At 42.2% G+C, this 19,274-nt stretch overlaps 1 protein-coding gene across 2 annotated transcripts; it reads right to left on the bottom strand.

Moving 5' to 3' along the window:
* Positions 1 to 31: 31 nt before the first annotated feature.
* Positions 32 to 19,274, bottom strand: ZRSR2 (zinc finger CCCH-type, RNA binding motif and serine/arginine rich 2). 2 transcript variants are annotated; one of them, XM_040056213.1, is made up of 11 exons: positions 19,148 to 19,274; positions 17,264 to 17,343; positions 16,972 to 17,068; positions 16,549 to 16,657; positions 16,151 to 16,237; positions 13,846 to 13,884; positions 11,623 to 11,738; positions 8,516 to 8,729; positions 6,004 to 6,059; positions 5,720 to 5,829; positions 32 to 5,068 (listed from the first exon to the last, which is right to left on the bottom strand). In XM_040056213.1, the coding sequence occupies exons 1-11, from the start codon at positions 19,192 to 19,194 to the stop codon at positions 4,587 to 4,589; spliced, it is 1,437 nt and encodes a 478-aa protein (XP_039912147.1). In that variant the 5' UTR covers positions 19,195 to 19,274; the 3' UTR covers positions 32 to 4,586. The 2 variants fall into 2 exon arrangements, with proteins under 2 accessions (XP_039912147.1, XP_058275427.1); XM_058419444.1 differs by lacking the exon at positions 19,148 to 19,274 and adding an exon at positions 18,495 to 18,691.

Raw genomic sequence — 19,274 nt, 5'->3', positions numbered from 1 at the left:
TTCACAGAGGAAAGAAGAGACCACTCAGTGCTGGCTTAAAAAAAAGGGAAATTTTATTACAGTGCTTAACCTGTTCTTGAGCACTTCATTAAAAAAATGCTGAGGATACTGTGTCCAAGTTTAGTTATTTACATCCATTTAAATTGTAGAGAAAGCAATAAATTAGCAAGTTTTTGGAAAGCTTGCCACATTAAACATGAAATTTATTTAAGTGGATGTTAAAATGATGGGGTAGTACCACTTCATTTGAAAATTAAACCACATGTTAAAGAGAGACTTCTGGATTCAGTTCTTTTCATAGAATTCTGAGCAAGTCAATGCAATGTTTACAATTCTGGTCTCAGCCAAGAACATGTCAGATGAATCCGTTCTCCACCTTTCTAAAAGACCTGAACTGCTTGATGTTATCAGCAAAAGCATGGGTGGAAATTAACATCTTTGGGCATTCCTGAAATTAATTTGAAATGAAATTTGCGTTTTTGATTTTCCTGTCTTGTGGGGGAAGGGTTGGGGGGAGCTAAAGAATAAATAAGTAGGAATTTCAGGAAGCTTGATTGTTGTCTTGAGTGTCTTCAACTCCACTGACTTAAGTCTTTAACTTGAAGAGGCCTTCCTAAGCATCTGCTGTTCCTTTTGAGGTAAGGCCACAATGATTGTCAGCCTGTGGCTGCTTCTGCCAAGTTCCCACGTACCACAGGTTACGCTTGTCCAGCTTGCTTTGCAGTGTCCCATGGCTTGACAGTGTTGCCTGTCCATGTCACATCAGTTTTGTTTTTCAGCCATGGACGCTAAATTCACCTGATAGATCAGTGCTGAGCATGAGTATATGTGGAATAATTGGGGTTTATTTTAATTACAAGCTTACAGTGAAAACACAATGAGCTGCACTCTTTGCATGATGTAAGAAAATCAAGCTTTTAGGTTATTAACTATCATAAACTTCCATCTTTCGTGTTTTATAAGAAGTGCCGATTCAGACAGGAAGCAATAGCATCCTCTGGCAGGCTCTTGCACGTCTTTAGGAAAAAAAAAAGTTATTTAGCACACACAAATGTCACTGGTAAACCAGAGGGCAGTTTCCGATACACTGAAGGTACTAATGCCAGACTGGATGCAAAAACGGCCATGCTGCCATCACAGGGCATAAAAGTGGGAAAGGGGTAATTGGGATGCATTTTGGACAATGTGCCCTATACACAAGGGCCAGGGCCAGAGAGGGAAGGGCTGTCCATTAGAAATGCCTTGCATTCAACACACAGACACGTACCAGCTCTCCTCAACCCCTGATGGGGGTTTGCTACTCTGGACAGGCAGATAGGGAACGAAATCCCACAGAAGTGGCCACCAGCCTCAGTTGGAGGGAAGGCACTCTGCTGCGAGGGTTAAGCCCAGTTCCCTGATGCCTTAGTTCTGCTGGGCAGCCACAGTGCCCATGCCTACAGGGGTTCCCATGGGAACCTGTCCCCCTTGTGCTGCTGACCAAGGCAGCGCTGCTGCCTGGCTGGGCTGTTCCTCCTCACTGAACAGCAGGGCAGGAGCAGCACCTGCTCCCCATCCTGACTGAAGCAGGGTGTCTGGCAGGCCCTGGCACTGCCACCCTGAACCTCGGTGTAAATGCCAGAATTATTCCAAAGCACCTCCGTGATCCCTGCAGAATTCAAAACTGAAAAAAAAAGTATTTAGAAAGCTGCTGCTTTTAAGTAGTTGATAAAGACAAAGCAAAACTTGGCCCATATTAATTCACTTTATAAGGTCCTTTTCTGTGGAATACGCAGAATAACACGCAATGGGAATAGGATGTTCCTTACAAATTTAAAACCTTTCTGTGTTCTGGGACTTTTTCCCTTTGGGAAAGAAAATAATTAAGCTTAACATTAAAAAACTTTTAGTCTGTCTCTCCAGAATAAAGTAGCGCACTCAGATAATAATAAGGAAACACAAAACCATGCATATAACACTACTTAAGGTTATGAAGCAGAGAAACAAATACTGAAAAATACAAACTCTGAAGTTAGAAAACTGGTGGAATCCCAGGTTTCATGCTAACAAACGCAAGCTAAATGTCCGACCTACAGCACTCAAATTCTGTGTGACGGCATGTGAAAGTGAAGGGCTATCACAGCTACCAGTCCTACACTGCGCAGGTACAGACAGCACGCTTAGGTCCAGATGTTGAGAAAAGCTAGCTGAAGCTTCAGCCATTGTAGTAGCAGAAATAAAGTATATTTAAATTTTTACATGCATTTCTGAGCAAGTTTGGTTCATTGATTTGTTGTTGTGTGGGTTTTGGGTTTTTGTTTTTTTTAAAATACAGCCACTCAGCTTCCCAAATCCTATTGCAAAACTGTGGGGACAAGGAGCCTAATTACCCATGGAATTCTCACATGGTTGTTAGTGGGCACTTAGTTTCTAATCCCATGGAGGCATGGTTTGCTTATTTCACCTGACTGGTCACAGGTTCCCACCACCCAACTCCTATTTTACTTGAGCTGGACAGCTGATTTTGCTGGGGTAATGCTCTGTGGCATCTGGCCGTGTGATGCGGAGTGCACAGCATCTGCACAGGCACAAGGAGCTCTCCCGCCAGGGAGCTTTGGGAAGCAGGGCAGCCCAGGGAATGGAGGATGTAACTGGCCTGCTGGTGGCAAACTGAACCAGAGTTTGCCACATTGTGGTGCAAGTGACCCAGCGAGACAACTGAGCGTCTATTAGAAAAAAAATAGAAACCTCAAGGAAAATTTGTCTGCAAGGTGTTGTGAGAAAAAGATACATTGTAAGAAACTGGCAGTAACAAATTTCTCCAGTAGAATTAAAAACTTAGTGCTGTCTATCCTTTGAAATAAACCTTTTAAAAAAGTTATTATTTCAACAGTTATGCTAATTAATTACAATTCCTACATCTGTTAATAACTAAAACATTTAATCAAATTAACGAAGCTACAGCTCTGCCTACAGTTATGACAATATAGTGAAAGTTGGGTTTGAACTGAACATCACTTTTGTTGTATTACTCCATATTGGACAAGTTACACATGAAGAAAGAAGGAAAAAATGTATAATCAGCATGCTAGGTGCACTATGCATTTAGAAAAGCAAATATATATATATATATCATGTCCAGAAGCAATCTTAACTATCCTGGGGAAAAACATTCTTGCTGTGAGGAATGCTGTTGGTAAAGTTCAGATACCCAGATTTTCTAAGGGAGTTTATATTACATTGAATTCCTATTTGGGAGCACTTCATGCCTACTTTAGGCTTCTTACTCATGGAGTCTGGTAAGTTCTCCAAAGGCAGGAGCCCAGTTCTTTGGAGAGGCTAAAGACAGGGAGGTATCTCTACAAACTGTTAGGGCACCTGCACCTTCGGTGTCACAAGCTCTCTCCAAGTGTCTCAGGACACTGAGGTGCCTAAGTTAAAACCTGAAGATAAGCCATGTGAAATACAGTACATCTAACAGCACAAATATTTTAAATAAAAGTGAAAAAATACTGGTAAGCATTTATCTAACTGCAGGAACTTCGCTAATGTAGCTGTCATTTCAAGGTTTTGTCCCAGTAATTTCATTTTTACGTACCCTACTCTTCACCTTGGACGTAGGAAAGCAAGGCAGTAGGGTGCCTTAAACTATTTGTAAAATAAACCTTAAAAGGCTGTAAGTCAAGTCATCCTCTCCCAAAACCGTAACGTATTCTTTCACATATAAACCCTTCTGTTTCTTCAGTCACTCTGCAGCCATCTTGATTGAACCTTCACAATCACATCTTTGGTTCCCAGATGGACACTTTCCACCCCTCCAGCACACATTAGGCAGGTTGTTTTCACCTACAAATGGTGTGCCAGCCAAGAGGTATGCAAAGTATTTCTGACCTTACTCGAAGATTATAGTTGCATGGTCTCCCCTCTTACTTGGAGATTTAGGTACTGAATAAACTGATTGTTCCTCTGTGTACTTGCTACTTGGTTTTAGTCTACTGCAATCCTACAAGCAATCAGCTCAGCAGCTCAGTCAGGGCAGAGAAAAATCCAACACTCATGACCAAAAAGCTCCTACTGGGCAAGTATTGGACAATTAAACAGTGATACCTTTGAGATCCCTTTTCTCCAACTCATAAAACAATGATATTTTGTCTAGAAAGCAATTTCCTATAAACAGATGAAAATACAAATGGCAGTCATCTACACAGACCTGGATCTGCAGTGTGCTGGGGTGTGAATTTACTGCACACTGGCTGTTCTGTACTAACTCCTTACAGGAACAGTAAACACTTAACATACACATAACAGAAATAAGCATATACCAAAGAGACTTCACTTCTCTATTTATACTCAGTGTGCATCCAGGTGTTGCAGCAGTTCAGAGGGACAGAGTAGCTAGAGTACTTGACATTCACACCTTCTATAGGACTTAAAACTTTTAATTTTCTCAAGCTTCGCACACAGTAAACTACGTTCCTTTATTAGGAAGAAACATTTTAATGTGCAAGAAAACTTTATTTGAAATTCAAATATGTCTGGTGCCCTAGACTGGGAAGATTTCTTAGTCGGCTCTATTTTTATCAATTAGTGATTTCTGAAAGTAATTCTCACTTTGTTTTGGGAGTCTCACTATCTTTTCCTCTGCTGCTTGATCTCTTTTTACCCCTGCTCCTGGATCGAGAGGAACTCCTGCTTCTGCTCCTGCTGCGTGTCCGACTGTGACTCCTGCTGCGACTGCGGCCTCTCCTCTTCCTGCCCCTGCTGTGAGACCTCCTCCTCTCTCGACTTCTCGACCTCCCTGAGCGGCGCCGCCTCTTGCTTTTGCGGCGATTCTTTTTCCTCTCAGATTCTCCATTTCTGCGGTAGGAATGGTCTGGGCTCGGGCTGCCCCTTCTCCTGGACCGGCTGTAATAGTCGTCACGATGGCTCGATCTGTTTCTCCTCTCAGAGTTTTTAGATAACTGATGAGTCCGTTCAGGAGAAATACGTATGTCTCTATTGGCCTCCCAAAACTCGTTGTTTGGATTTTTGAATACGTGAAGAAAGTTGCAGTGTTTCCCTCTTGGGCACTTCTGCCTTTCAAATAAGCCTGCAACAGATTAGGGTTTGCTTTTTTTATGAAGCAGACCTGTTAAATCTCTTTCTCATTATGCAGCGACTGGAAGAAACGTAATAAACTGAATTTTGCTTCTCCAAACAGAAGAACATGCATCTGACCACCTATCAATTTAACTCACACAAGATTAATTTTCACTGTGTACTTTTCTTGGAATTAGCTTTTTAATAGCTACGAAGATTTGGTTTTAGCTTAGAACAAACTCAACTTTTCATTTAATTTCATTAAATTTTATTTACCTTAATGTAAGAAGGTAAATCTAGGTAAGTCACATGTTATATTTACTGTTCAGAACTGTTGATAGTCCAGAAACTGTTGTTGGTACTTAGGTGATAAATTAATACTTCCTGGAGTTTCACCTTAAGATTATTATTTCCAAAGCTACAATCCAAATCTTTTTTCCTAGACCATGGTAAATCCACTAGAACAATTCAGACACTTGTGTGACACAGAGTAATACTCCCTCTCTTTCCTGGATCTACACAAGCAAGTTGGAACATCTGTCTTCCAAACAGAAATGAATACCACATTAGGCAGATCTGAAAGCTACAGCCTAATCCCTCTTTTTCACTTCCATGAGTGAGTACTCGTTCAGTAACATACATTCTGTTTTCCAAGACTCACCACATATGGCAGTTTTCCACCTCGTCACAGGACAGAATTCACAGTGAAGCTGTCTGCCTGCATACCATCGTCCACTGAACAGAGCCAGAGCTGCCTGACAGTCCTTCTCCCTTTAAAAAGTAAAAGTAACAGATGGCATTACCATCATACAATCATTTCAGACACCCCTTCCCAATTCTGGGCTCCCACTACAGTATGAGAATGAATGACACGGATGATAACACTCAATCATTACTCAACCCTGGAGTTCAGTTCTAACCCTTGGTAAGACTGTGAGTACTTACGACTGGTACTGGACGTACACATTTCCCCGCAGGTGAGGCTCATAGTTGCAACTGACCTGAGGGGATGGAAACACGAAGTTAGGGCAGTGGGAGGTTTATACTGTACAGCAGCTCACACATTCCGAGACGGGCAGTTCTCATTTATGACAGTTTGTCCGTATCAACTTAGAGATGATGTTTTTCTGAACACTTAGTGTTACCAAAAAAAACCAAAAACAACCCCCTCCAAAACCAAAACAAACAAACCAAAAAACAACAACAAAAAAACCCAAACAAAAAACGACCAAAACACCAACCAACCAACCAAAAAAACCCCACCAAAAAACCCCCCAAAACACACAGACACACACATACACACACAAAAAAACCCCCAAAAAAGGCAAAAAAAGGAAAGAAAAAAGCCTTTCTGGCTTATGTTTGACTGTTGCCAGCATTATGCTTTGATTAACTCTGGGACCTTGGCTTCACTTAGTCCACAAGAAAGCTTGCATCCCATTGTTTTGCACTTGTCTGTGCCGACCGTACTGTGCAACAGCCAAATCCTGCTCTGACAACAATCAGTAGTATCCCCAAGTGGAAATGCGGGATTCATTATAGTAAGAGACTCTAGAGCAATATATCTTCACAGCATCCCTGTGAAATGGGTTTGAAAAGCTGAAGACACCATCTTTCATGGTAGATTTCTGAAAAACCTTTTTTTTGTAATGATTTAGCATTCAAAGTATATATAAAGCTCTCAAAAATACACAAATTACATTTGAAAAAGCTTGCTGCTAGTTACAGAAGATTCTGAGACAGGCAGGTCCAAGCAGGTGGAACCCAGTTCCCAGAGAAAACTGTGGTTCCAGCCTCTGTTGCCCACAAGCCTCTTCCAATACCTGCATCCTTTCATCCCTGAACCCTGACTGACCTTCAGGGAATGCCTCTTTGTATGCTGGATCAGCAAAGGGCTTCAGCCACAATAGCAAGCATTTGTATAATTAAGTACTACAGGACAAGGAGTCAAACTATTTGCGATAAACAGTGTCGATAGAAGAACAACTGGGAATGATTTTGCCATAGACATTTTTGGGTAGGAAAAGAACCCTAGTGTTCTGGGGTAGTGTTTTATCAGGATCTTCCAGATTATGGAGCAGCTTCCTGGAAAAAACAGCCAGAATAAAACCTTGGGCTACACTGGAAAAGGAAGTCAGCTGAAAGAGGGGTGTATATAATCTGATTGTAAACGGTCACAGTGTCTCAGCTCACTCACAGCTGAGATCCCTGCAGACAACATGTCATTCTGAAGCATCTCTAATGTAGCTAAAATGTGCATGAGAATCATCTTGCTGTTGCACAATTGCCTCAGAAGCCAAGGAATGCCACACTAACAGGCACAGGGACCCAAGCAGGTGCAGCTTAGCACACCTGCACAGAACAATGGTACAAAGCCAAGGACCTGACTTTGCTGAGAAAGCTTTTCAAGCCATGCTCCAGAGGGAATCTGCATCCTGTCTTCTAGTATAGGAAGTTAGTTATTAGTTATTATGTCTTCTAGTAAACAGCAATTATTCCACGAGTCAAAATATGGAGGGGATACTCCACTCCTCCAAACAAGTGAAGGTTTCTTTCTTACCTATAAAGCTCATTATACAACTACTGAAAACTCACTCTTTCTACTTTCCTTTTGCTTGAAATGCTAATGTCATTTCAGTCCTGAGGCAGCTGTCAGTAGATGAACACAAAAGAAGAAAAGAAAACTATGTGCCTCCTGGTGACTGCAGGAAAACACTCAGGGATGGTAAGCAGAAAGGGATGCTGCAGTAGATTCTGGTACAAGGAGATGGCACCATCCGAGCTGCGTGTTTTGGAGCAACATGGGACTGTTAGCACACATCATCCATCTGAGGTCTCCATTTACAGATCCCTCTTTATCCCCGTAAGAAATAACAATGGGAAAAAATCAGTACAAAACACTGAGCAAACCAAACGCACGAAGTAATGATTGATGACAAATCTCAGAACCATTTATGTAACTTACCTTTCTATAATTCTTCGTACTGAAATATCTGCTATCTTTCAATTCATTGTAATCTGATTTTATTTTATTCAGCCAGTCCTAAAATGACATTGTTTGGGTGTACACTCCAAATACATTTCAACTACTTCATTCCTTAGGGCAAAATACAGTAGCTCAGATGTATTTTTATTGTCAAACAGTCTTAATGGACCCTCTGGGGCTTAGCACAGGATAAGAAAAGAAAGGACTGAGACATACGTGGATTGTTGAGCAGTGTGAGTAGCTTGCAATATAGAAGCACAAGCTTTTGTAACACTTCAGGGGAATGGGAGGGAAGATTCACCCAGAGTTAAGATGGTGCTCTGTAAGAGCAGTGACAAGTTCGCAGGTGACATGAGAGATGCAGAGATTGTTTTAAGGACACTGCATAGTTCCCTAGTGCACACAGGATTTAGCTGGGCCATGCTGAACAGAATTTCTCTTAAGGCTCATAAACCACACTTAGACGCATACCTTGAATTGAACCACCTTCCCCACATTCTGAAATTCGGGGAGTACATCCTCATAGAACTCCAGGAATTGCTGGTAGGTCTCCTCGTCACTGTACTCCAGGCTGGCATCTGTGTCGTAGTCATCTCTCCGGCACTGCTCCATGCCAAAGGTGATGAACATCCCTCGCACGAGCAGTGTCTTGCTAGACGTGGGGTAGTTATGCTTGCGAGAACACCTGGACAGGTGCGATGAAGGAAAAAAAGTGGAAAGATTGGCACTTGCAGGAGAAGATACACTTGTTGAAGATTCAAACATTTGCCATTTTCAGTTACAGTGATTATAAAAGAAAATCCATTAGTGGAAGATCAGGCTATTTCAATTACTAAACCAAATCTTTCAAAGTGAGTTTGTACATAACCTTTAGTCTTCCTTAATGCCATTAACAAATATATTCTTGCCTAAGAAAGCAGAACTACAAAAGCTATAGATACCTGTGTCGCAATGAGAGCTAAGTAATTTCTTTTAGGCTACTAGGGTTAGTATGTTCCCATTTTCTGAAGGACTTAAAAAATTGTCAGGAGTCTTTCTAGAGATTTTAAAACAAGTCTCTGCTCTTCTTTCTGCAAACTGAACAACTTTTACTGAAGTTATTATCATATGGGGGTAGAAAGCAGGAATGAGGGAAGAACAGCACATTTTGACCTGCACCTGGATGAGTACAAGATTGGTATTTTTCCATGTCTAACAAAAACTGTCCAAAACAAACCCAAAAAGCCGCCCGCCTGCCCCCCCCCCCGCCCCCCAAATGATTCTTCTAAGTAAGTCAAATCTTAATCTGCATCCTCTTGACAGTCATAAAAGTATTAGATCTCCCTCACCATCCATCATATTCCGGCTACCTTGCTAACATGCTGAAATACAATTCTCCCCTAACTACCTTTAGATTCAGTAGGAACACAGATGGTTCTCCGTGTTTATTTCACTGTGCTTTATGATTCACATTCAATACGTCCCCAGGCAACTGGGTCATGCACTCTCTAACACATTTCTCCTTTTCATGACGTGGTAAGAAAAACATCCAGACTAGTCTAGTGTCTTCATGTCACTGGACAGCACAGATGAACTGCAGGGAGGTCAGGCATCAAAATGGACAATTACAACCCAGACTTCAGCTACGAAGATTGTCTGCATCCAGTCAGTCAGAAATGGACCCTCACCTTCTGGCTGACCCCTTAGAATTCAAAAAGCAAACAACAAAATAAAAATCCGAACTCTAAACCCAAAACTAAACCAGAAGAGAATTAATTTGATGATTATTGGTTTTTTTTACATTTTAGAAGCTGCCTACTTTAGCTGTTCAATTTCAATAACAGAACACAAAATACTAAACACACCTAATATTGCCTGTACACAAAATGATATATTAACATTACAGAAAAAAAGGAACCCCAAGGAAAATGAGTGGCCCAAGAATCCCAATATTACTGCAGAATGTCAGGGCTTGAATTACTGGGGAAATTGATAGTAGCAAACTCAGCCAGTTTTAGCTTCTTCAGGACATAGCGAGCTTTGACAAGATTCAACAGTTATTTGTTGAAAACACTGGCTCCTAGTTTTTCAAAACTCCTTCCAAGCCATCCTTCCAGTCCTACCCTAGCTGTACCAGTCCTTCAGCTTACAGACAGCAACAGATGCTAAAATGACCAGATTATGAAGGAAGCAGGTATGTGAGGAAAAAAAAGGAGGATGCCAGAGAGGTAGCTGAGATTAACAGGGGTGAAAGAGGAAGGGCAGAATATAATGTTTCTCAGTATTGATTTTCCAAGGGTTATTCATAGTTCAAATGCAAAGTTCAAAGCAAAACTGAATTTTATGCAATCCATAAATAATCCATGGAGGTTATCTCCATTAAAGACCACTGAAAAAAAAAAATACTGCAAACACACCCAGACATTTGAAAAAAAATGCTGTCTGCAGTGACATAGCTGGTGAAATTTTTATTGTGGAATTCAACACATATTTCAGAAAAGAAAAAAAAAGAGGGGAACTTGAAGCATCCATATAGTTGCATTATCTTATAATTACCCACAGCATACATCACACTGGAACAAATTTCTCCCAGGATAAAGAAAACCACAGTAGCTAGACCACACCATGTTTCAGTGATACAAGTTAGTAAAATAACCTCAGTTAGTAAACGAACAGTTTCTGCTGAAGATTCATGTAATAAATATCAGAGTCCTTTCCTGATAAGCTGTTGTTTCTCCTTACCACAAAAAATAAAATCAGGGATTTTCAAGCCAGAAGCTGCATTGGGTCATCACTGTTCCTGGTCGCCAATGAACGTGTTCTCCATAAACTCATTTTTATTTCTGGCTTCCTCTACATCCTCTGCGAACAAGTTTGCCATTTGCTTCATATGAGAAAGTCTTTTCTTTTCAAAGCTGGTAAACATTCTGAGACACCTGACTAAACTTTAAATTATTATTTCCCACCCTACTCCTGAGTTTGCCATTCATCTATGACAGTCCTCTTCCTCCCCCCTCTTTGAAAGCTGAGTCTGGATTTGCCAACCACTTCTACAGAGGTGTTGCTCATCTCTCATCATCCTGATGAGCTTCTCTGTTCTTGCCTTTTACTACACTTCCCTCCTTAGATACGGGCACCCTGTCAGTGAACCAGAATCACAACTGAATGTATCACACATTTAAATAGTGAGAACTCTGGAAGCTACCTGACAACCTTCCCAAGTGTGCAGATTTACCTTAACTTCCTTTAGTCCATTTGGGATTTGAATATATACAAATCAGAAAATATAAAAAACTAGCATCTGACATATCAGACCTGTACTAATAACAGACCATGTACGTTCTGTCAGAATGTATCTGTGCATGAGTCTAAGCTAAAGAAAACTCAAGTCTGACCAATGTAACCAGAACGCACCATCAATAATATGCCATAACAATAAATAGCTCAATTCCAGCCAGGCAATGCTCTGTTCTCAATCCACATCCAAACACACAGAAGTATTTTATGCAGAAATTTTTCCTCTGTTTGCTCATGACCTAATTAAGTTGCCTCCGAACACACTTCTATCCTGGTAAATATTCAATGGATTCAATATTCACCTGTCTCCAAATCGGCAGGAACCTGTTTTAATATAAAATGGGCAATTCGCTCTGTCCTTCTCTGTTCCCAGATTCTCTGGGGGCTCTGGGTTATGCCAACTCACACCATTCTCCAGCTGTGCAAGAAACATTAAAATAGACAAAAGTAAGAAAACAGTAAAGAAATGGAGTGTCAAAAATAAAACTTAACAACTGAATTCACATGCACTTATGAGTACTATGTTTCTATAAGGCAAACTGAACCTACTTAATGTATTGTTTTTCAAAGCTGCCCTGTGCCTTGGGTCTCACTTTTTACACCTGTGTCATGGTTTAACCCCAGCCAGCAGCCAAGCCCCACCAAGCCACTTGCTCACAGCCCCACAAGCAGGATCAGGGAGAGAATGGAAGGGTAAAAGATATAAAACTCCTGCATTGACATAAAGACAGTTTAAGAAGGAAAATAAAAGCCAGGCACACAAGCAAAGCAAAACCAGGAATGCATTCACTGCTTCCTGTGGGCAGGCAGGTGTTCAAACATCTCCAGGACAGCAGGGCCCTAAGCATCTGTAGTGGTGACTTGGGGAGGCAAACTCCATCACTCCAAATGCAAAACCCACCCCCTCCCCCTTCCTTCTTCTTCCCCCCACTTTATATACTGAGCATGATGTCAGATGGTCTGGAACATCCCTTTGGTCAGTCTGGGTGACTTGTCCTGGCTGTCTCCTCCCAGCCAACCATGCACTCTCTGCCTCTTCACCAGTGTGGCAGTATGAGAAGCAGAAAAGGCCATGGGTCTGTGTAAACCCTGCTCAGCAGTAACAAAAACATCTCCACATTTTCAACCCTATTTTAAGTATAAACCCAAAATGAAGCTCCATACTAGCAACCATAAAAAAAAATAACCCCATCTAGCCCAAACCACCAAAACCGGGCAGAGAGAAAGCTAGAACTATTTACTTATTTTTCTCTGCAACAGCCCAAAGCTCAGCAAACTCATCATTATCACTCTTATGTGCATCTAGAAAAGGCTAAAATAAAAGTAACCTGCCAAAGGTGAGAATTTTAAAGAACTAAATTCATAGTTAGCACTGGAAGTGTAAGTGCCGATACTGATCACCTTGGGTCATTAGGATTTTTATATTTCAAAATAGCCTCACCAAGTTTCAAGCCTTGAATGACTACAACCAAGACAGATATTTAAAAAGGAATTTTCGTTCTAACCAAACAATCTAAAGTAAAGATGACTGGCCTAAGTTCTCATTTTAAATCATCTGAAAATTCTTTTTATACACAAGCAGCGTTTGACCCCGCTACCAATTCTGTTCATAATCTTCTATCACCAAACAGCCCTGTTATGTCAGCAGTAACTGAACCCTGAACTGATACTCTAATGCAGTCTCTAACATACCACATTTCTGACTATTCCTTTGCAGACATGACTGCTAATGCATCTGGAGCTCTGGGCAGGCAGCAGTTCACAGCAGTTTCCTATCCATCTTGTGAAACAGATTCCCTACCTAAAGAACTGTTTAAACATGATTTGGAACCAAATGTAACTCCAATATAGCTATGGCAATCAATAAACTGGATAACTAAGTTAAAACTTTTTTTTTCTGATTCATGCAGTGGTTTAAACAGAGCAAGAATCTTCACAAGTCTAACCATGTGACAGGAATAAAAAGCCAAATTATTCTTTAAGGCAATCTCTCAGATTCAAATTAAAACTGCAGTTTCCTTTTCTACACGCTGCCAGCTTGAGATCCATGCTCTTCCAGACATCCAAGCAGTCAAGCTTCTCCCTCCCCCACCTTTTTCTCTTTTCTTTAAGGTGCCCTCCTCTACCACTGAATCCTCTTATTTAGAGCCTGACATCTGCTTAAAAAGACAAGTTTATCTTGCCACCCAGGACTGACAGATTTATTTAGAATTACAAATCACAAATAAACCATCATGCATAGTGGTTTTTAACAGCACACAGCAGTTATTTCCAGGTTCATTTTGACTCAGCCCTCCTGAACAGTCATCAGCATGCACAACTGCACTGCCACCAACCAGCCAGAAATATGCTTAATTATGTTCCACCCAGTAAATAATTGTTTACAGCTCATGCAAGCCACTATATATTAAATTTATTCAGGCCATTAGGTTCTCGAGAGCAGATGGACAGCATGCTAGAAGGCAAACACCGGATGGAAATTAAATTACTTTTCAGTTCTTTTTTCAGAAAGTCTCTGAGCATACCTGGCTTTCAGCTTGATCCAGCATCCTCTGCACAGCTGCCTATAAATGGTGCAAACACAGGACTAGTGAAAACCCTGAGGATATGCAAAACATCTGGTTTCTTTAGTTAAGAACCTAATTTACAATGCTCAGTGATTATGCATAATGGAAGTGTGATAGGGTTTGCTTTAAACACAGGAGATTTACTTTGGCTCTGTGGCAATTCACGTACAAAAAAGCTCTTAAAGGATACATCAGATACGACCCTCACGTAGATGATTTTCTAAACTAAATGACAGACAACATGAAAGTTTAATTTTCTTTTTTAAAACTATCATTGAACTATTGATGCTTAAATTTATCTCCTGCTCTAATACACAGCCTGGTTACAGGTAAGTCCATAATTGTTTAGTTGCATGAAATGTTTGAACTTACACAGTTTATAGAACCCACAGAAAAACACAATGCTTAGTGAGCCTCTGTTAAATCAAAAGATGTAACTGGTAAGAAGCATCATAAGTAAACCATATCTAGTCTTCCAAATACAAGAAAGCAATGAGGATATTCTTTCCCTTCCTTCCTTTAAGTGGGCTGAGCCAAACAATACCATTCTCCAAAACTGGCTGGACACTACTTCTAATAAATTATTCTATGAAGTTCCTAGAAAAAAGACATTTAAACATAATCAATACAAGAAAATATGCTAGGACTGGTTTAATTTGGAAGAAAATTAATTAAATTTAAAAAGAGCAAATAAAAATTTAAAAATGCAATTCAAAAGTTGAGAACCCAGACAGCATCTGGTACTGATCATCAAGGATGTCGGATAGTACTCACAGTAATTAAAAAAAACCAAAACAGAACAAACAATCAAAACTCCCTGAACCATATAAACAAACAAACAAACCAAAGCCAAAACTACTCCTTCACCCTCTCCAAAAAAGCCTCAAACCACCACCCCCCATCAAACCAGAAAATCTATTTCTTCATTTTAGGGAAGGAAATCAGGTTGTTTTGTTTTTGCCTTTTTTTTTTTTTGCATTACTGTTAGAATTTGAATAAACTGCTGTTTCAAGACACAGGCACAATGAATTAAACAACTTTGTGCTGCTAGAATGGGTGGCTCTGCTCCTAGCTGGGCAATCAGTTTCCCTCTGGGTGCCTGTCATTGCCCTCTATGAGCCAATTTAACTCACTATCCCATAAATAATAACCCAGAGAAACACAAAGCAAAGAATCCAATAACCAAACAATAAAGAAAGCTGCTTCGATCTAGTTCAGGGACAGCAGTTATCCCACGGAGGGCTTGGATAAACCCAGACACAAAGACAGGGGAGGAATAAAATCCTCCTGTTATGGTTCAACTCTCTCCAAATGGCATCTCAACCCTAAATAAAGGACATGAGCACTGTTTTCTCTCCCTACTCTGCAGAAAGAATTGAACACTTGAACACCAGAGGAAGTAAGACAGGAAATACAATAACTGCTGTTCTTTGGCATCCCTCATTCAAGTGTTACATAATCAGTGGCACAACCATTAACTGCAGAGAGCCAGAACTGTCTGCTCCTGACTCTTCCCCCGCTGTGGCTGTCAGACACAGCTGTGAGACACCTCCCAGTGAAATGACTGGAAACTATGGGATTGTGGAGAATCTGAAATGACCAGATCCTAGAAAGCTGCAGTCGCTTTTCAGTGGCAATAAGAGGTCGGTCCTCACACTGGATTACTGTATAGGACATCTTACATCCAGGTCACTGAACTTCTAACACTTAAGAAGAATATACCATAAACAGAAATGTTATCCATTACTTGTATACTCAGTATCATTTTTATTCCACCCAAGGAGCTCTGAAAAAAGATACGTCCTGTTGGATGAGTCAGGTAAAGAAGAGCTGCAACACATCTTTTGATTAAGAACTGTGTTAAGGAACAGCAGCAATGTACTTCCATATTCCATATCCTCTCTGGGCGTTTTCTTCAGCACTGACTGTGTTCAACTGGGACATTAAGGAAGGATTATCTTTAACACATGATGCAGAAAGTGCACTTATCAGAACCTGCATTGGCAGAGTACCTTTGTATTTACCTTACGTATATAATTACACACTGTGAACAACCAGATGCGTTAACAAGAGTCACACTTCAGTACATGGACCCCCCCTGGATGCTCTTTAACACTGAATAATGCTTTAGTTACTTAGACAGAATGGGTTAACTAATGCATTTGCTAATTATAGCAAAATCCCTCTTCAACATGCATAACTGTTGCATCTGATCATGTCACAGGATATATAACATGTATATCCTCCCACCACCAGGAATCACCTCTCTCTCTCTCTTCTCCTGTTGCTTCTGCTGTGCCACTTCTCTCTCCTTTCTTTGCTGCTCTTCCCATTCTTCTTTGATCTTCCTCTTTATAATAAAAAAAATAAATTAAGGAACAATGCTTTACAATCAAAGTCAAAGCTACCATGTTGCATTATAACTCCTTGACTATTAAGAATTCATCCAGTCAGCAGCAACTATCTCTCTGACAAAAACCCTTCTAAGAGTTGTTGTTTTCTTCTCTTTTCAATTTTGCTTTTCTATACAGAAGAGTGAAGAGTCTATGCTTTCAAACACACCAGCATCAAGAAAAACGGGTCCATCACAAAATAATAAAAGTTATTACACTAAGTCTACCTTATTGCCAAGCACAACTGTAAGGTTTCACATCTTAATACCTCTTCTTCTTCTTGACGCTTTCTTGCAGCCTCTTCTTTTTCTTTCTTTAGCTTGAACTCTTCCTGGGCCTTTTCTTCTCTCAGCAACCACTGCTCATGTAGTTTTTGTCTACCAAAGAAACCAGACAACCACTTAGACCACCAAAGAAACCAGACCACCAGCTTAAGGACTACCCATGGCTGAAGCAACTGTCATAAATACAATTCAAATTTATTACTACAGTAATAACTGCAACTCTTCTAATCTTATTTAAAAGAGAAAATTCCATAGGAATCATTCAGGCTTTAGAGGAAAGGACTGTGTAGCCTAACATATTCAATAAAGATCGTGTTTCACAGACTATATTGAAATCTTCAAAGTACTAAAATGGAATTGATTACAAAAGTGTTTATTGCATATATGCCATTTTCTAGATTTCTCACCTTTCTGCCTCAAGTTTTTTTTCTTCCTCTTCTTCCTCCTCATCTTCCACTTCCTCCTCTTCCTCCTCAGACACAGATTCATCTTTTTCTGCAGCTTCTGAGAAAAAACACAATTCAATACACAATTCTACATAAGAGCATGCTGCAACCAACACAGATACACAAAATTATATCTTAAAAAAAAACCCCAAAAGAACAAAAAAACAAACGACCCCAAAAAACCAAACAAATGAAAAAAACCCCCACCTTAATCACTTCTAGTTCCACTGACAGTACCAAATACTTCAGTTACCTGAGTCCCTTAGTTTGGCAAGTGCCTGTCGCTTTTTTTTCCTCTTCTCCTTCTTCAGAATAGCTCTGTACTTTTGATGGCTGAAGATGAGAGAACATTACTTATGTTAAAACAGCCAAATAATTCTTTCTGTCATACATGCACTTAATTTCCTTCAGCAATACAAAATCCCACAAACTGCACAATGAACAGGCATTTACACGAAACAGCAACTCCACAGCAGCATCTGATGTGACAATGAAATCTCTAAATCTGTGGCTGTGCTGTTCAGACATGAAATTCATGCTGCTTGTGGGCAGCGGCAAGAAGACACCACACATGGGGTCTCATCTTTTTTCATCTCTGATGATTCAACATCATCACCAACTCCATGAAATCTCCTTCAGTTCCTGAAACTTGGTCACTGGATAAGGGAGAAAAACTTGGGGATCTCCTACCCTACAATTCTGGTACACCTTTCAGCACATTCTAGTCTTTCTTTCACAGGACATGAAATTTCAAATCCTTTCTTTTCTCCTTTGATATCCTCCACAGGCAGCAGTTTCAATGCACAGCTAACAAAACACACTCCACAGCCCCCACAGACAATGCTCAGCACTACTCTTCCGTTACAGAAGCTTGGCCAGACTCTTCCCTGCTTGTCTGACAGCTTTAAACAGCTGCCTACAAACAGCACCATGTTTCCACTGTGGTTAAAATGCCTCCAATGTCTAAAAGCCTTTTCACATCAAACTCTTTTCTATCAAGTTACGTTCTATCTTTCCTCTTCCTAGCCAGGTCATAATGGAGAAATAGGAAGGAGGAATGATCTTCAGCTCTTGTCACTGTTCCACACCAAATACTGATGGGAGATCAAAACCCTCCCTTTTTGAAGTGTGTAATTTTAAAAAAATCCACAAGTGTAACTCAGACAGACAGAACTTGACGCACATCTCCAATCCCGTTCAGGACTGCTCACATCCTCACCACCTGCACACCTGTGCGTGCCAAGGTGACACCACGGTGCTTGTCCCGGCAGCAGCATCTGCCCGCACTGACCAATGCCCCCACCGGGGCCCTCTGCCTCTGACCTGGCCAGCGTGGCCGCTTCTCACCTCGTGTCCCTGTCTGAAATGGATCGCATCCCTAAGCAGGTGCCCGGGGCTAACAAGTGAAAAGCTCCCTCCCCGTTCCCTAGGTACTTCCCTTTCCTGAAACCCAAGGAAGGAAAGCACAGAGGAACTCTTCTTACTCCCAGGCCAGCACACGAGGACGTGGGCACAGAGGTGACATGCAAGGAGCAGCGGCGCCCAAGCCTCTTCAGGGCTGGGGTTCGCCTCTCCCTCCAGCCGCATCACACCGGAGCAAGGCCTTGGCAAACACCTGGAGACCCCGACCCGGGAATCCCCGTTGTGAGCACGGCTGCCCTGGCCCACAGTCTCCGCGACGGGGCTGCACGGGGCTCAGCCCGGGCACGCACATGCCGCTGCTCCTCCGCTGCTCCTCACATCACCCAGGGCCGCCGCTTTCCCGGGTGCGGGACGCTGCCCCGCCCCGCCGCATCTCGTGCGGGCGGCACGGCGGCCCCGCTCCCCCCGGTTCCGGCCGGGGTCGGGACCGGCGGCGCCCTCCGCCCGCGGCTCCGCCGCCTCCGGGCCCGCTCACCGCCCCCGGCGCGGCCGCGCCCCCGTCCCGCGAACCACCGAGCCCGGTTCCCCCCGTCCCGCCGGGCCACGGCCGCGCTGAGCTGCGCCACTAACGGGCCCGGCCACGGGGCGGCCTCAGCCGCGGCCGTCGTGCGCTCGGGCCGTCCCGGCCAGGACGGGGCCGCGACTCTTCGCGGAGACCCGCGGGCTCTTCCCCTTGCCCCGGGGGGTCCCGGCCCAAGCCCGGCCGCGGCCTCACCTCGGCTTCCCCAGGGGGGGCTCGGGCACCAATATGGGCGCCGCCATCTTGCGGCACCGACTGGGACGTCACGTGACCCCGCGGCGGAAGGGCGCGCAATCGGTTCCGGCGGGCGCGCGCAGGGCCG

The sequence above is a fragment of the Hirundo rustica genome, chromosome 2, assembly GCF_015227805.2.
Source record: "Hirundo rustica isolate bHirRus1 chromosome 2, bHirRus1.pri.v3, whole genome shotgun sequence".
Lineage (NCBI taxonomy): Eukaryota > Metazoa > Chordata > Aves > Passeriformes > Hirundinidae > Hirundo > Hirundo rustica.
The sequence above is the reverse complement of the archived record's forward strand: the minus strand, read 5'-3'. Positions and strand labels throughout refer to the sequence as shown.

Bases quoted from the DNA above. Each gene is read 5' to 3' on its own strand.
- ZRSR2 (XM_040056213.1), bottom strand. From the start codon at position 19,194: ATGGCGGCGCCCATATTGGTGCCCGAGCCCCCCCTGGGGAAGCCGAG. The intron at 17,069-17,263 runs GTAACTGAAGTA...GTTTTTTCTCAG, and splicing joins TGCCAAACTAAGGGACTCAG to AAGCTGCAGAAAAAGATGAA. The intron at 8,730-11,622 runs GTGAATATTGAA...GCACCTGTCCAG, and splicing joins TCCTGCCGATTTGGAGACAG to GTGTTCTCGCAAGCATAACT.